The 15,734-nt window shown below is 39.5% G+C and overlaps 1 protein-coding gene across 3 annotated transcripts in view; it reads left to right on the forward strand.

Moving 5' to 3' along the window:
• The first annotated feature begins 143 nt into the window (after positions 1-143).
• The window catches only part of LOC138047105 (inositol polyphosphate 5-phosphatase K-like), a 22,661-nt gene continuing 7,070 nt past the window's right edge, over positions 144-15,734 (forward strand). The window contains exons 1-9 of one of the 3 annotated variants that reach the window (XM_068893827.1): positions 144-316; positions 3,428-3,538; positions 5,848-5,956; positions 6,486-6,602; positions 7,412-7,531; positions 7,824-7,891; positions 9,614-9,722; positions 12,720-12,832; positions 14,537-14,693. In XM_068893827.1, coding sequence (XP_068749928.1) covers positions 306-316; positions 3,428-3,538; positions 5,848-5,956; positions 6,486-6,602; positions 7,412-7,531; positions 7,824-7,891; positions 9,614-9,722; positions 12,720-12,832; positions 14,537-14,693 — 915 coding nt within the window. In that variant the 5' untranslated portion in view covers positions 144-305. Of the gene's footprint in view, positions 317-1,113; positions 1,239-3,427; positions 3,539-5,847; positions 5,957-6,485; positions 6,603-7,411; positions 7,532-7,823; positions 7,892-9,613; positions 9,723-12,719; positions 12,833-14,536; positions 14,694-15,734 lie in introns of those variants that run through there. The other 2 variants (XM_068893828.1, XM_068893829.1) reach the window with 2 other exon arrangements.

The following is a 15,734-nucleotide window of genomic DNA, read 5'->3' on the forward strand; positions in this document are numbered from 1 at the left end:
GCGTACTATAGTATGTACTACAACGGGTGATGCCCGGAAGGCCCGGTAATTTAGGTGTCATTTTGACGGGTGATACCCTCACTCTCCGTGCGAATCGGGTGGAACAACAATCCAAAATTGCCGTTGTCTTTGGCCAGCGTTCACTGCTAGTACAGGTAAACATGTTGCAGCTGTTTTTCAGTCGAATGAACCAGTCTTCTCTTTAATTCGAAATTTTGAGTCACCTGCAAGCTTTCTTCGATCTTCAGCTAATACCTGTTCTAGCGTTGAAAAACACCATAAATCTCTCCTTCTGCAGAATCGACATGAGTTTGAGGTAAGCATGATCTAATATCCACTCGCTTGGGCAAAATTTGACGTGGCAGCAAATTATATTTTTGAGATTGAATGAGAAAGGTGAAAAATAGTATTGCGTTGCTTCCTGGAGATTATTGAGCAGATATCAAGAAACTTGCTTGTAAATGAAGCGAAAGGCTGCCAACACAATGATCTGACCTTTGAGATTTGAAATTTTAGTTAATTGCGTTTTATCTTTCGGTAGAAATTGTTTAGAGTTTTGGCGTCGTTTCTTCCCGCAAATGACGCCGATAAATCTATTAAGAAATGTGCATGCCATTTTTTTACAATATGTTTTTGTAGTTTGGATTGTAACACTATAAGGATTCTTTTCACATTTGTAGCTTACCTGTAAAATGACTTGTCTTCGATTTTCGATGTTTTTTTAAAAATTAAAATTAAAGTCGACAAGTTGGATTACCCATCTGTAGAGGGTAGCTACCATTATTATACCGTGGTGCAGCAATTACAGTTAGCATCGACGCTAATAATTTACAATGTATTTGAAGTTCTTTTAAGCTTGTTCTTATTGAGTAAATTAGTGGTTTATTAACAGTTTCGATTCTTAAAGATTCAACAGCAAACTAGTCTAACTAACTTGACAGCATCCAATACTGACCTATCTCAGACTTCCTGCTCCATCTGCATAATGTATATATATATATTTATTAAATTCTCAACCTGGGATAATGCAATTCTCGTGCTCTGATTTGTTCACTCAATCTCGGTTATCAGCTCATATACCTTGGTTTGACCTTACAGGGGTATATGGTAAATGATTGATCTAAGTGTTGCCAAGCTAAAAGTTCGCCGGAAAGTGAAATTTCTCTCTGAAGAAAGCAGAAAAAAAAGTTTTTCTGGACAGCTGGGTTAAATTCCGACATTTAGAAGTACGCGAAAAGGTAAGAAATACTTTTTTGACGAGCCTGCGTCTGTCTGACCACAAGGTGTTACACGACATTGCATCGGTTCTCATCAAGTTTTTTTGATTTCGCTCGGATTTGCTCGCTTTTTTCGCTCGTATTTTGTACTTTCTAAACTTTTGGAGTTTAAAGGAATTTAATAAAACAATTATTCCATTCGCGCTTGTTGGATATGAGACTGGTTATAGCCAACTCGGCGCTACGCGCCTCGTTGGCTATTTATCATCTCATATCCAACGTGTGCTCATGGAATAATTGTTAAATATATATATATACTACAACAATATAGCACAATATATCATAAATAAAATAGTAACAATAATAATGATAAACATATCTTTTATTCTGAAATTAAATTTTACAGATATGTACATCAAATTGGCAAAATAAAACCATAATTTAAAAAGTTATTAATTTTTTTATTATGCACCGATCAAATTGAAACTTCAACATCCCCCCCCTCTTTCCGGGCAAACCCCAGGCATTTGACTATCTTCTGTGCCTGGGGAGTCGGGAATTTGACCTTTGCCTAAGTGGGGTGTCAGGTTTCAAATGATTTTTTTTTCGGGCGCTGAAGTCGCAAACAGGTGTTGCGACACAATGGAAAAGTTTAAAGGAAGAGATCAAAAGGTCTATATTGAAGATGGCAGGAGCCGATGAAGATTGTTCTTTGCTAGGGTATGACAGACAAATCCAACGATAGGGTAGGGCATTTGAACACGATTTTGGCCAGAGGGGACGGGAATTTGAATGATGCAATCTTCAAAAGTTCAAATGCCTGGTCATAGTAAGCATGACTGATTGCATTTCTCCCAGATTTATCATTATGTGATGCTCATAATTTTGCAATAAGCTGTTGAAAAACTATGTAAATGTGCATTCCCTTTTTCTACATTTTGCTTAGAATTAAATAATTTTATTGGTATATTTTGTTATATTAAAAAAAAAAATGTTTGGATTGAAATAATGCCAAATAATTAGGGCTGAATCTTAGCAGCTTGAAAACCAAACTGTTACTAAGAAAGATCCTTATGGCCTGCAGATTAAACCTGTCAAGTAAGTAAAATCGTCTGATGTTAGACAGAGTAAAATCTGTTAACTGTCTCACTCCCAGGAGTCAATGGGTTAATACATGTAGCTGCCCGACCACCTGGCCATGAAACACAACACAAATGATGAAAGTGTATACTAATTAATAGTTGTGACTGACCTGAAAGGAACGTTATGTTGCCAGTTTATGAAATATTTGTACTGTTACAGTACTACATTAATTTAATGTTTGTGTGATTTTTATTTATTTATTACTCCATTGATAGCTTTGGTACTATGATTGTCAATCATTAGTAAGATTTCTTCCAAGATTATGTTTGTTTTAGTACACGTAAGATCACATAGTAGGCAATTGATATTATTTGGAATGCACTACCGTACTTCGGATGGTTGTTGACAACGTTTCCTGCTGTACTTATATTGGGTCTGTTTGTTCTCTTTGTACAAACATTTTATTTAGTACTGACTAGGATACTAGGATGTAGATGATATACATTGTAATGACTCTCAAGCTATTTTCCATTGCGCCGTTGCATTCATGCATTGTTTGAAGAAATAGACTGAATGCATAAATGGCGGCCAAAAAAAAATTCTGCTGCCTTTGTGCACTAGCTTTGTACATGTAAAGCACGGACAAAATGCAAAAGAAAAGTTACTTTAGAACGTCAGGCTAGTTGGTCTGATTAGCATGCACAAACAAAAGAATAATTTATTGGTCGCCATTTACATGTATGAATGTGGTCTATTGTGCGAACATTAAACTATTGTACATATCTCTAAAACTTGTCCAGCTGCGTGTCACTTGAGTAAACCTTTGAGTTGCAAATCCATGAAGTATACTTGTCTGCTACCTGTAGTCTTACATGAATGATTGCCTGAGTTAGGTTATGATTTCCCAAGATATACAATATTGTACAGTAATTGCTATATGAAGGACATTTTTGGGCACGGTTTTAATTCTCCTTGAAGCATGATTGAATAGCTGGTGTTTTATTAACACCATCGGTTTTCAGTTTATCCAAATGTAATATTTAATTAAAGCAGTGCCGTCAACAGTCTCAAACCTGCCACCAGGGAAATGCAGTGTGCTAATGATATAGAAACTGGGTTCTTTTCAGAGTTCATGTGTGTACATGGAATGTCAAGGTAACACAACCTCCAGATGAAGATTTCAGGGGTCTCTTGCATTTAGACAAAGAGGAAGAGCTTCCAGACATTGTTGCAGTTGGGTTAGTTTGCATGATCTAGCTAGCAAATGGCAAGGGTTAAGTACAAGTCATGCTCTTTTCATAGGTCACTCTCATTACAGGTCATTGTTTTAGGCCTAAAGAGGCCAGTAGTGGCAAATGTGGCTTAAAATTTGCATATTGTTTAGTAAAAGTTTTGTAATGATTGACCTGTGAAAAGTGACCTCAATACTTTACTGACCCATCATCTAGCAAGACGGTTTTGTTCTCCTCCTGCCCAGCAGCCCCTTAATAACATGCAGATGACCTGGAACCCATTTCTTTGAAGTCTAAAGAAATATAACTTTTGACTGTAGCCACTTTGATGATCTTGGATTCTATCACAGGGAGCCCACAATCTGTTTGTGTAACTGTTTGTAATTTTATAATAAATGTATTGGATTCACCGTAATTGCTTCTTTTGTAGCGAATATTGACAAATATGTGTGTGGACCAGTGCTAAATAAACGACTTGACTGTATTACCTTATTTTGAGGAGTTCGCTGTTAGAAGGACAAGGGTGGAAGCTACATGTATTTTTTGAACGGCTCCAGCACTGGGGGGATTTTTCCCCAGAAAATTGCATTGCTCTGCTTTCTAACTTCACTGGAGAATTACCGAAAGATTCACGCTTCTTCTAGTACTTCTTGCTCAAAAACTTAAGCCCTCAAAAAAAATCAAAATCGCATACTTTCCAAGTGGTTGAAATGCATAACAAGATTCACGCGTGCCAGCCTCAAACTGTCCTGCTGATTGCCTCTTTCTGATTGGGTGCCGTTAAAAAATAACCAATCAAAATAGTGCCCCAGGACACCCCCAGTTGACAAGTAAAATCATCTGGTGTTTAATAGACCAAGTAAAAAATTAATGTGTCATGAGTCTCTCTCCCAGGGGTCAATGGATTAAGAGTCAAAGTTTTATGTACCCAGGGGTTTCAATAAAATTTGAAGTAGGCAGCCGCTTTTAAGTCTAGTAACCGACTGTATCGACAAGGGGCCGCTGGGCCTGAAAGCTCTGGAAGCTCCGCTAGGTCTGGAACCTCTGAAATGCGATTTCCAGTGTTCTGGGCACCAAATTGAGTACAAAGATAACGAAAGATTTCTTATCAATTTAGTGACACTGTGTTTGCAATTAAGGTGATTCCCTAGTATTGCACTGCGCATCCTGTTCTGCGCATAACACAGTGTAAGCCCCGTTCGTATTCAGGCATGGCTAAGAGGCTTTATGGTCAAATTTCATGGCTCTTTGTCTCACAAGTCTCAACGGATATTTCTAAACAAAACAATGTTTAAATTTAACCATAAAGACTCGTACCAATGTGTGAATATTGATATATCGAACGTGGCCAAAAACATTTCAAAATGCCGACCTTTCGTGAGGGAAAGCTCGCTAGAAAGAAGAATGGCCGTTTTCAGAGCACAGCAGTAAAGAGCAAAACAAGAAACGTTTTGGACTCTCACAAAACAAAAAGTCGAGTGATAGCCTTGATAATGCTAAAGAAGATTTAAGTCCGACTGTGAAAGTGAAACCGTGCTATCGGGGAGACGTGTTGTCGAGGGGTCGAGCTTGGTTTGCTTTCTGTTTTCTCCTAAACGAGGTTGGTGACCTATCTTTTTTTTGGCATAATTTTATTCTCTTACTCATCTTCTTTGCGCTGTAAAAAAATTACAAAAAATTTACGTCAGAAAAAAAAGTTACAGGAAAGATAGTATTCGTAGCCATCACTCGTGGACACAAAATTGTCTCCTCGAGATCACGCACCCGAAGAACATTTGTAGTCAGTGCCTTTTCAAGACTTGTGCCTGTGCCATAAAACAAACATTAAATTATTCCTTTTGAGCAACACAATTCACCTGTTTTGTTATTTCAAGAATTACGTCAAAGCTGTGCTTCCTGTTCGTGCAAAACGTAGCCTGAACCGATGGAATAAACTTGTCCTTGATAGATGAAGGCGCAATGATTAAATGAGTAACTTGAGCAAGTTATGTCTCTCAAACGAGGTTGGTGACCTACTTTTTTAATTGCACATTTCGAGTCACCATAATATAGGGAACAATCGCGAAAAGTTTTAAAAAAATCTTACGACAACTTCTATTACTAAGGAATCACCTTAAGCGCATTCTTTTGAGACTTTGATAGCCGACTTCTCTGAGCGAAGTAGCCAATGCATTTCGTTGGCTGTCGGTGCTTATTGAAATCCCTGTGTACCTAATAATAATAATAATAATAATAATGATGATGATGATGATGATAATGATAATGATAATGATAATGATAATAACAATATATTATTATGCATTTCTTAATTTCAGTCTGCAGGAAGTGGATGCCAAACCACAGTCATTGTTGATTGAGTACATAAAAGAAAATTCTTGGGTGAAGATCCTACAGGCATACCTTGGTGCATATGGCCTGGTCAAGGTATTATGGCTTAATCATTCATTTGAGAGGCTGTAATGGTAACTGTTGTAGCTTTTTGTACATTTTTATTTCAAGATTCGTAAAATTTGCCACCAAATTTCAAAACAGCAGGAATGCACTGTTCAACTGTTACAAAGATGAAGACAATAATTTAAGACAGAAAGTGATCGTAAGAATTCAAATAACCAGAGTGACCTCCTTTGGAAAGTATTAAAACATACTGAATATTTTCAATATGAAGGAAAAGCAAGTACCGGTATTGTGGTGCAAGGGCAATTTATTTTGATGTGTGAATATTTGAGCCATATGGAATAAAATGACTTTGTTTTTGAAGAGCTATCAATTATATTAAATACATATTTTTTTATTAATTTCTATGCTGCTGTCTGAATTTAATGCCGGTAGTTACTAATGTATAAGGGAGTACATAATGTGTACTTCTTGAACTTTCATCATTATTTCTATGACCCACTTACTGCTACTGTAGCTAGACCCGTTTGTTTGCATATTTCTGCATTTGTCTCTTTAGCTCAAGTCAATCCGCATGTTGGGAATGGTACATCTTGTTTCCATTCATACAAGGCATCTTCCATTTGTACGAGAGATAAGGCCTGGCTATTGCAAAACAGCCCTACTTGGACTTCTGGTAATAAAATTAATGTACCTCAACTCTGTTAAATCAGTAGGTCTTTTGCCTTCTTCATGATGGATGGCTCTTTTGACAACATTTAAAGTGCCAACAAAGTAATGCCTACAGTGAGTGAAAACAAAAGTGCCTTTTTGCTAGCTCAAAAGACCTATTGAAAACAGAATCTTGATAACGGTGATAGTAATGCTCACTTTGTTAAGTTGTCCAGAGTTTTATAGTAAAGCAGTCAAGAACTCTTAGACTACTAATTTTGAAGGCTACAAATCATCATAAAGAAGACGTTTAATTAAACCGAAATTATAATAATTTATGTTGGTTTTTGATAAGAGAGGGTAATCAAATTACAGAAAAAAAGGCCTCTCATAGCAAAGTGGAGAACCAAAAGACTTACTGTAAATGTATCTCAAGTAAAACCTGACCCATAACATCTTACGAGCCTGGGATTTGATCTTTTTGCACAATGCTGGCAGAGGTGAGTGCTCTCGCTCCTGTGTCAAGCCTGCTTCCCCTGGGATTTTCTCTCTGACTCTTATACAATGTATGTCATTACATCGACAACTTGAAGAGAGGTACCCCTGCACGCTATAGGACATTGATGAGCTCTCAGACCAGTGGGATACTTTAAAGATACAGGTACATGTAGCTCACCACCAGATCTATAGTTTTACAGACTGAGGTTGAAAGTTCTGTTGCTGCGTGTGACCCAAACATGTATTTCCTCTCAGTCATCCCTTTTCATGTTGCCAATCGAGTAGGATAACCTTAAAGTACTCTGTGTCAATGTTTTCAACTCTCCTTCCTTTTAGGGTACAAAGGGAGCTGTGTCGTTACGTTTTACTCTTTATGGACAAAGTTTTTGCTTCATCAACAGTCATTTCTGTGCCCATTCTGAATATGAAGAACAAAGGAATCTGGTAGTACATCCAGTATGTTTTTTGCTGCACTTAATAAAGCTAAAGCTTTTCTTCAAGGGTAGGGTCATCTTAGACTTTCTGGTATTGGTGATGATGATGGTGAACTTTAATTTAAAGTGTTAGTGGATTAAATACTAAAGAACTAAGTGGGAGTTTGAGGGGCCATGAAATGCACCAAATCAAGGAAATAAAAGTTTTAGCACACCACATTGTTAATAGTGTTTTTGAGTTCCATCACTCTTCTTTTGTTCCTTTGGAGTTTTCAACATTTCTTTTTTTTTTTTTTTGTTACTTGTGTCAACAGGAATACCAGAGTATCAGTCATGCTTTGACGTTTTCAAATTGTACACCACAGAAAGCTATGGAACACAGGTATTAGATTAAACAACTAAACAAAATTACATGTAATTGACTCATAAGCAGGTTGGAGGATCCCTTAGATTAAAAGTGCATGATTTTGTGTAATCCTACAGCTTGAAATGAAAGTGTTCAGGTTTTTGAAAAGTTTTTTTAAAATCATATTATTACTCTTTGGAATACATGTATCCAAGTACCTTGAACTTTATGGTTTGACTTCTTTTCACATGTCAAGCCAATCAAGACAAGAAATATATTGTATGACAAAAATGAAGATACATGGTTACAAATTGTACATGTATGTCTAGGAGACATAGTTTAGCTAATTTGCTGGAATAATGGACCACAGTGTGCAACCAGGGAGTTTTGATACGTGGCCGGACACACTGAAGGAAAATAGGAGGAAATGAAGAGAATGTTGTCTTTGTTGCTGGTGACCCCGGGATACTGAATAATGTTGGAATCAAATTCATGGCAGGGTAGTCATTGACATTTCAAGGCAACTTTGACTTTGTAAAACCTAAAATTTAAGGGCTCCCCGTCAGGTCCAAGATTAGGAGAAGCAAATTGCTATAAATTACTCTTGGTATTTCTCAGTATCTCTTAAGTGTGTGTGTTTTTTTGTCAAATTTCATTGTAAGGCTTTTTGAAGTGCATTGCATTAATTAACCCATTGACAGCCGGAGCCACCCTGGACCACCCCCATTGGCGAGTAACATCATCTGGCATTAGACAGAGTAAATCTACTGAGTTCCACTCATATGAGTCAATGGGTTAAATTGGGGGGGGGGGGGGGGTGAGGGGGCATAGTTCTTGAATGGATGTTAATGCATTAACACCTGAACCGCACTGGACCGGCCCCATTGACGAGTAAAAATAATCGTCTGGTGTTAGACAAAGTAAAATCTACCGAGTCCCTCTCCTAAGAGTCAATAGGGAATTTAAGAAACGACGACGGCTACGACTACGACAACGCCACAAAGCAATAATATCATTGGTTAAAAGAGCATAAATAATCGTGCTGCACGTGCAGCACGGATTTTAGCAAGTATGTTTGCGGTCCTTTACATAACGACGACGTGAAATCACCAAATTTGAAGTTTTGACGACAACGTAAGCATGCAACAGAGAATCCTTCATTCTCTGTTTTAAATTTGAAACCGCTCGTACTGATTTATTTTTAGGATACTTTGCCCACATTTTACGACGCGAACTAGACTGAATAATCGCGAAAGACTTACGATAGAGCCAAGTTATAGTTTGAGGTGACGTTTTCGTCGACCGTCGCCGTCGTAGATCTTAAATTCCCTAATGGCTTAAATGATTACAGTAAAATCATGTTCTTGAAAATACCGTATTTACCCGCGTGTAATCCGCATCCCAATTTTGGACTGCATTTTCAAAAAATAAAGTTCAAGAACAAAACAGAGAAATTGTTCATGCAAAACTAGCGTAAAAAAAATCCATTTTCCGCTACTTACAACAGTAAAGTAAATAAGCCTAAGTGTTTAAAAACTGAAAACTTTATGCGAACTCTAACTCGTAGTTACAATCGAACAGTTCTCTCGAGCTGTTCTCTCGCACAAGATTCGTCATCGACAAGTTCATTTTGTTGCTCGACCACAAGATCGTCTTGTGTATCCTCAAGGTTGTTTATTGTACTTGATCATGAACACATTTATTTTGCAGCTTGTTTAATTTATGATCAGGCAGTTCAGTTTTTTGGTCTTTTTGCAGTTATGTGTTTTGGTTGGGTGACTTAAACTACAGAATTAACGAGGCAGTTGAAAATATCAAAGGACTCTGTGAAAAACAAGAATACTCCACCTTATGGCAGCATGATCAGGTATTAAATTTAATTGTATACATTAGTTTGATCTCAAGTACGCTTTCGACTAATTTTCATATAGAACTCTGAACTGAACTCTGAACTCGAAAGTTTTTAAATCATTTTTAATCATGCTATTGTTGCATGTTTTTTTTTAACACCCCTTTTTCACATTTTCATACTTTACATACTTTTACTTCTTTGTTTTATATTTATACTTAGGCAAAAATTTTTATCTTCACTTTTAGCTTGATAATTACCGGAGTTCGGTCGAAACGTCGCGCGCTTTTACCGTAACGGTTAGTTTTAACTTCAAATTCCTGTACAATAGGAACTCTGAATTTAGTGTTAATCTGTCATTTTGCAAGAATTTCTCTCTTGTACATGCAGAGGAAGTGCTAATCCTGCAGCCCGTACTGAAAAAGTCGATGAAATATCGATCGATCGTTTCATTTTCAACAGCAGTAGGTGCCCACTCAGTGCATTTTGCATTCACCATTTCTTTACCCTTTTTTTAAAGTGTAGTCTTAAAATGATGTAACCATAATGGCATTGATGACAACAGTAATAATTATACATATAGTGATGATGATGATGACAACGATGATGACGGTGACGATGACGATGACGGTCACGATTACGATTACGATTACGGTCATGGTGACGATTACAACGATGATGACGATGACGACGATGTCGGTGACGGTGATGATGACGTTGACGGTGACGATGACAACGATCATGACAATGACGATGACGGTGACGATGACAACGATGATGACGACGATGACGATGACGATGACGGTGACGATGATGACGATAACGATGACGGTGACGATGACAACGATGATGACGATGACCTATTATGGTGACGGTGACGGTGACGGTGACGATGACGATGACGGTGACGGTGACGGTGACGGTGACTATGACAATGACGATGACGATCACGACGATGACGATGACGATAACGATAACGATGACGTTGACGGTGACGATGACAACGATCATGACAATGACGATGACGGTGACGATGACAACGATGATGACGATGACCTATTATGGTGACGGTGACGATGACGATGACGATGACGGTGACGTTGACGGTGACGATGACGATGACGACGATGACGATAACGATGACGTTGACGGTGACGATGACAACGATCATGACAATGACGATGACGGTGACGATGACAACGATGATGACGACGATGACGGTGATGATGATGACGATAACGATGACGGTGACGATGACAACGATGATGACGATGACCTATTATGGTGACGATGACGGTGACGGTGACGGTGATGATGACAATGACGATGACGACGATGACGATAACGATGACGTTGATGGTGACGGTGACGATGACGGTAACGATGACAACGATGATGACGACGATGACGATGACGGTGACGATGATGACGATAACGATGACGGTGACGATGACAACGATGATGACGATGACCTATTATGGTGACGGTGACGATGACGATGACGATGACAATGACGGTGACGGTGACGATGACGGTGACGATGACAACGATGATGACGATGACCTATTATGGTGACGGTGACGGTGACGGTGACGATGACGATGACGGTGACGGTGACGGTGACGGTGACTATGACAATGACGATGACGATCACGACGATGACGATGACGATAACGATAACGATGACGTTGACGGTGACGATGACAACGATCATGACAATGACGATGACGGTGACGATGACAACGATGATGACGATGACCTATTATGGTGACGGTGACGATGACGATGACGATGACGGTGACGTTGACGGTGACGATGACGATGACGACGATGACGATAACGATGACGTTGACGGTGACGATGACAACGATCATGACAATGACGATGACGGTGACGATGACAACGATGATGACGACGATGACGGTGATGATGATGACGATAACGATGACGGTGACGATGACAACGATGATGACGATGACCTATTATGGTGACGATGACGGTGACGGTGACGGTGATGATGACAATGACGATGACGACGATGACGATAACGATGACGTTGATGGTGACGGTGACGATGACGGTAACGATGACAACGATGATGACGACGATGACGATGACGGTGACGATGATGACGATAACGATGACGGTGACGATGACAACGATGATGACGATGACCTATTATGGTGACGGTGACGATGACGATGACGATGACGATGACAATGACGGTGACGGTGACGATGACGGTGACGATGACAACGACGATGACGATGACGACGATGACGATAACGATGACGTTGACGGTGACGATGACAACGATTATGACGACGATAACGATGACGGTGACGATGACAACGATGATGACGATGACCTATTATGGTGACGGTGACGGTGACGATGACCATGACGATGACGGTGACGGTGGCGGTGACGATGACAACGATGATGATGATGATGGTGACAATAGGGAGCTTACGAAACGAGGACGACGACGGCTACGAGGACTTCATTTAAAAATACAAGTTCGCGTTATTCATATCACTAAGAAACTATTTCATGTCGTTTCGCGTTAAAAATGTGTAGTAACTGTCGAGGAATTAAACTGGTATGAATGGGTTGGAAGCGTAGAGAGAGAACTGAAAATTCATCGTCATGTGCTAACGTCCTCCACAGAACCTTGAAGTTTATCATTTCACGTCGTCATTTAGGAGATGACGGCAAAGAAATGTACCAAAATGTAAAACGCACGTGCAGAGCGTGCAGAGCCATTGTTTTTGCTCACTAAACCTATTGTTTTGTAGCGTCGTCGTTGCCGTCGGCGTCGTCGTTGCGTAAGCTCCCTAATAACGGTGACGACGACGTCGACGACGTCGACGACGACGATAGTTATCGCAATCACTGAAGTGTCAAGCTGATAATTACACGAGTACAATTTCCCTATTAATTGGGGAGACTTTTGGTAAATTGTTTACTTACAGCGCGGATCCATGAATGCTTATTTTTTTTTATCCCGTCTAGCTCTTGCAAGGTCAGAAAGAAGGCAAATGCTTTGTAAACTTTCACGAAGGAGAACTCAAATTTCCGCCCACATACAAATACAGTCCAGGAACAAATGATTATGACACTGACAGGTAACTACATGAAAGCTATAACAAATAAAACGTACTTCTGAAAGTGTCTTTTGATTTTAAAGGAATGCTCAATTTCCGGAAGATACTTTTATTGAAAGGGCGTTTTTTGACAAGGATCTTTTTACTGGAGGGAATGTTTAAACGTCCGTCCGTCCGTCCTTGGAAGCGCTCTGGTTCGGAAAAGGCACTAGTCATTGAAACTTGCTTAGAGGATACCGCGTGCAAGCGATGAATAAATCTTGGGTGCAGGGATGGCGCAGTGGTGAGAGTACTCGCCTCCCAACAATGTGGCCCGGGTTCGATTCCCAGACTTGACGCCATATGTGGGTTGAGTTTGTTGGTCTCTACTCTGCACCGAGAGGTTTTCTCCGGGTACTCCGGTTTCTCCTCTCCTCAAAAACCAACAGTTCGCTTGATTTGCGTTCATTGTTAATTTCAGTTTACACTGTACAGTGTCCCCAATTAGTGCTCCAGCGTTAGAACGACTACACACTTAAATAAAGTTCCTTTTTTTCTGTTCCTTTCCTTTCTCAACCACTCGCCAACCCTGAAATTACCTTTTGTCCAGAAATACAAGTAATTGGACTCACGCGAATTTGACTAACCTAGCACTTCACATTACACTCTAATAAGTTAAATCTGTTCAAATATAAGTGCTACGCGGCCAATATTTGCAAAACGTAATCCCTCTTGTACTTGTACATGTTCATTGCCGACTTTAACAGCTTCAGCTCTCACGGCCTGCTCCCGTCTGACCTTTTAGCTCAGTCGGTAGAGCAGCCGTGATCTAACTCGAAGGTCGTGGGTTCAATTCCCACCCTGGTCGGAGTTTTTCTCTGTCCTTGTGTGGGCCCATTTCTATTAGTAGGGCTAACGCTCACATGGTTCATATAGGGTAGAAACCTAGCACTTCACATTAAACTCTAATCGGTTTTGTAAGGGCTGATAGTTTATTCGGTCATCCATTTTAGTCCTATTAATACAATCGTGTTGAGCTTATTGGGGCTTCAAAATGGCGTCGGAGTAACACATTCCGACGCCGCTGATGCCTCGTGAGAACGCCATGTATTTTATTGGATGCTTGATTGACCGAGCTCAGTTCGATTCTCACGATGGCCTCGCACAGAGAGGAATTTGTCTCGCGAGGCCAAACATATCAAACATGTTTAATTTTATCCTCACAACCTCGCGAGGCGAATTTCTCACCACAATTTCTCCGCACACGTGAGGAAACGGCTGAGCAAACCGCCTCGCGAGGCAGTTTGCTCAGCTCTTTCCTTACCTTGTGCGGCGGGCTTTAGGTGAAAATGGCCATGTTTTCACGAGAGGTTTTGCAGGTCGCTTAGCGAGTGACAACCGAAAATTCCGTGAAAACGGTTCCTTTCCCAACTCGCTTAAAGTTAAGCGGATCGGCAAATTTCATTAAAATTCTCATTAAATTTCAGCCACCAAACCAGGTAAGTATCATCATTAAGTATCATTTTTAAGTCGCTTAACAAAGTCTACAAACAAAACCATTTTCGGGAATGTTAAGCGAGACAACGGCTGTCGTGAAAACACGGCCAATATGCTTTCTGGTATCACAGGATGTAGCAGTGAAAACTCCAAATTTGAAATCTGGAACTGGTGTTAAATTTTATATATTTAAGTAGTGAGTTAAGGATTTAAAGATTTAATGAAGCCTTTTTTTTCTTTTTTGTTAAGCGGAAAATACCGCAAACCAGCCTGGACAGACAGAGTTTTGTGGAAAGTATCTGACGACAAGAAAAACTCTGTTCAACTGGAGGGTTACACATCACGGCAGTCATACCTCACGAGCGATCACCGTCCTGTTGGTGCAACTCTCACAGTAGACTTAAATGTTAGTTTTTTTTAGAGCGGTTTTCAATTGAGTGTCGAAAGTAATTAGATAATTACTTTGGTTTATGATTACTTCACTCAGTGATTGGATCAAAGTTCTCGCGCCATTTTTTCAACCAATAAGAAATGAAACCAAAACCAATCGTGGCTCACGCGTGCACATTTTCCCGCGCTTTGTGTCGGCTACGTGTAATCACTTCGAGTTTTGATTGGTTTGCCGGATTGTCTCAGTCCTTTTTGATTGGCCAAAGTAATTACTTTGGTTTTGGTTTTACGACACTCAATTGAAACTCGCTCTACGGCGACTGATTCCTTTTAAGAATTAATGATATACGTGGAAAAAAATCTCCATTCTGATTGGCTAACATAAATGCAGTTTGCAGAAAAGAGGTCACAAATAAAGCATTCTAATTGGGTAATGTTAAAGAAGTTCACAAGCTTACAGACAGCTAATCAAATGCAACACCTGGATAGCTTAAATTTTGTTTGCATGATTCGTGATGCACGTGCGTTCCTTCAGCATAATTATAATAAGCTATCTTGAATTTTTTTTCATGTATGATATTAAAAAGTAATCACATGATTTTTCTCGTGCAATTTCGAATAAGAAAAGCACTCGACTCGTAAAGTTTTTCAAAGACTACAAATTGCACTGGCCGCGTATTAAAAAAAAGGGTCGCGCAAATTTGTTCCTCTTGGAAAAAAATAGTCGTACTTATTTGTTCCAAATTGGACTGGAAATGATTTGATTAGCTATACTAATAAATGAACAATAACTATGGTTTTTTTTGTTAGGGGAAGGGCTCCAGTTGTCTTTGAAGTTAGGGGGCCTTTCCTCATTGTCATTCCTTTAATAAGTTGTCAAGATTTTGCGGCTTTGCCTTTTCATCCCGTCGTTTAATTCGCGGCGCCCCGGGTCAACTTGCTTATAGACCACTTTCATAAATGGCGCAAACATTTACATTCTTTGGTATTTATGTTAATTAGACCTACTGCTCTCATTTTGAAGCAAAAATTATTTTGAAATTTGCTCGTCGTAGCG

Source organism: Montipora capricornis, chromosome 4 (genome assembly GCF_036669925.1).
Source record: "Montipora capricornis isolate CH-2021 chromosome 4, ASM3666992v2, whole genome shotgun sequence".
Classification (NCBI taxonomy): Eukaryota; Metazoa; Cnidaria; class Anthozoa; order Scleractinia; family Acroporidae; genus Montipora; species Montipora capricornis.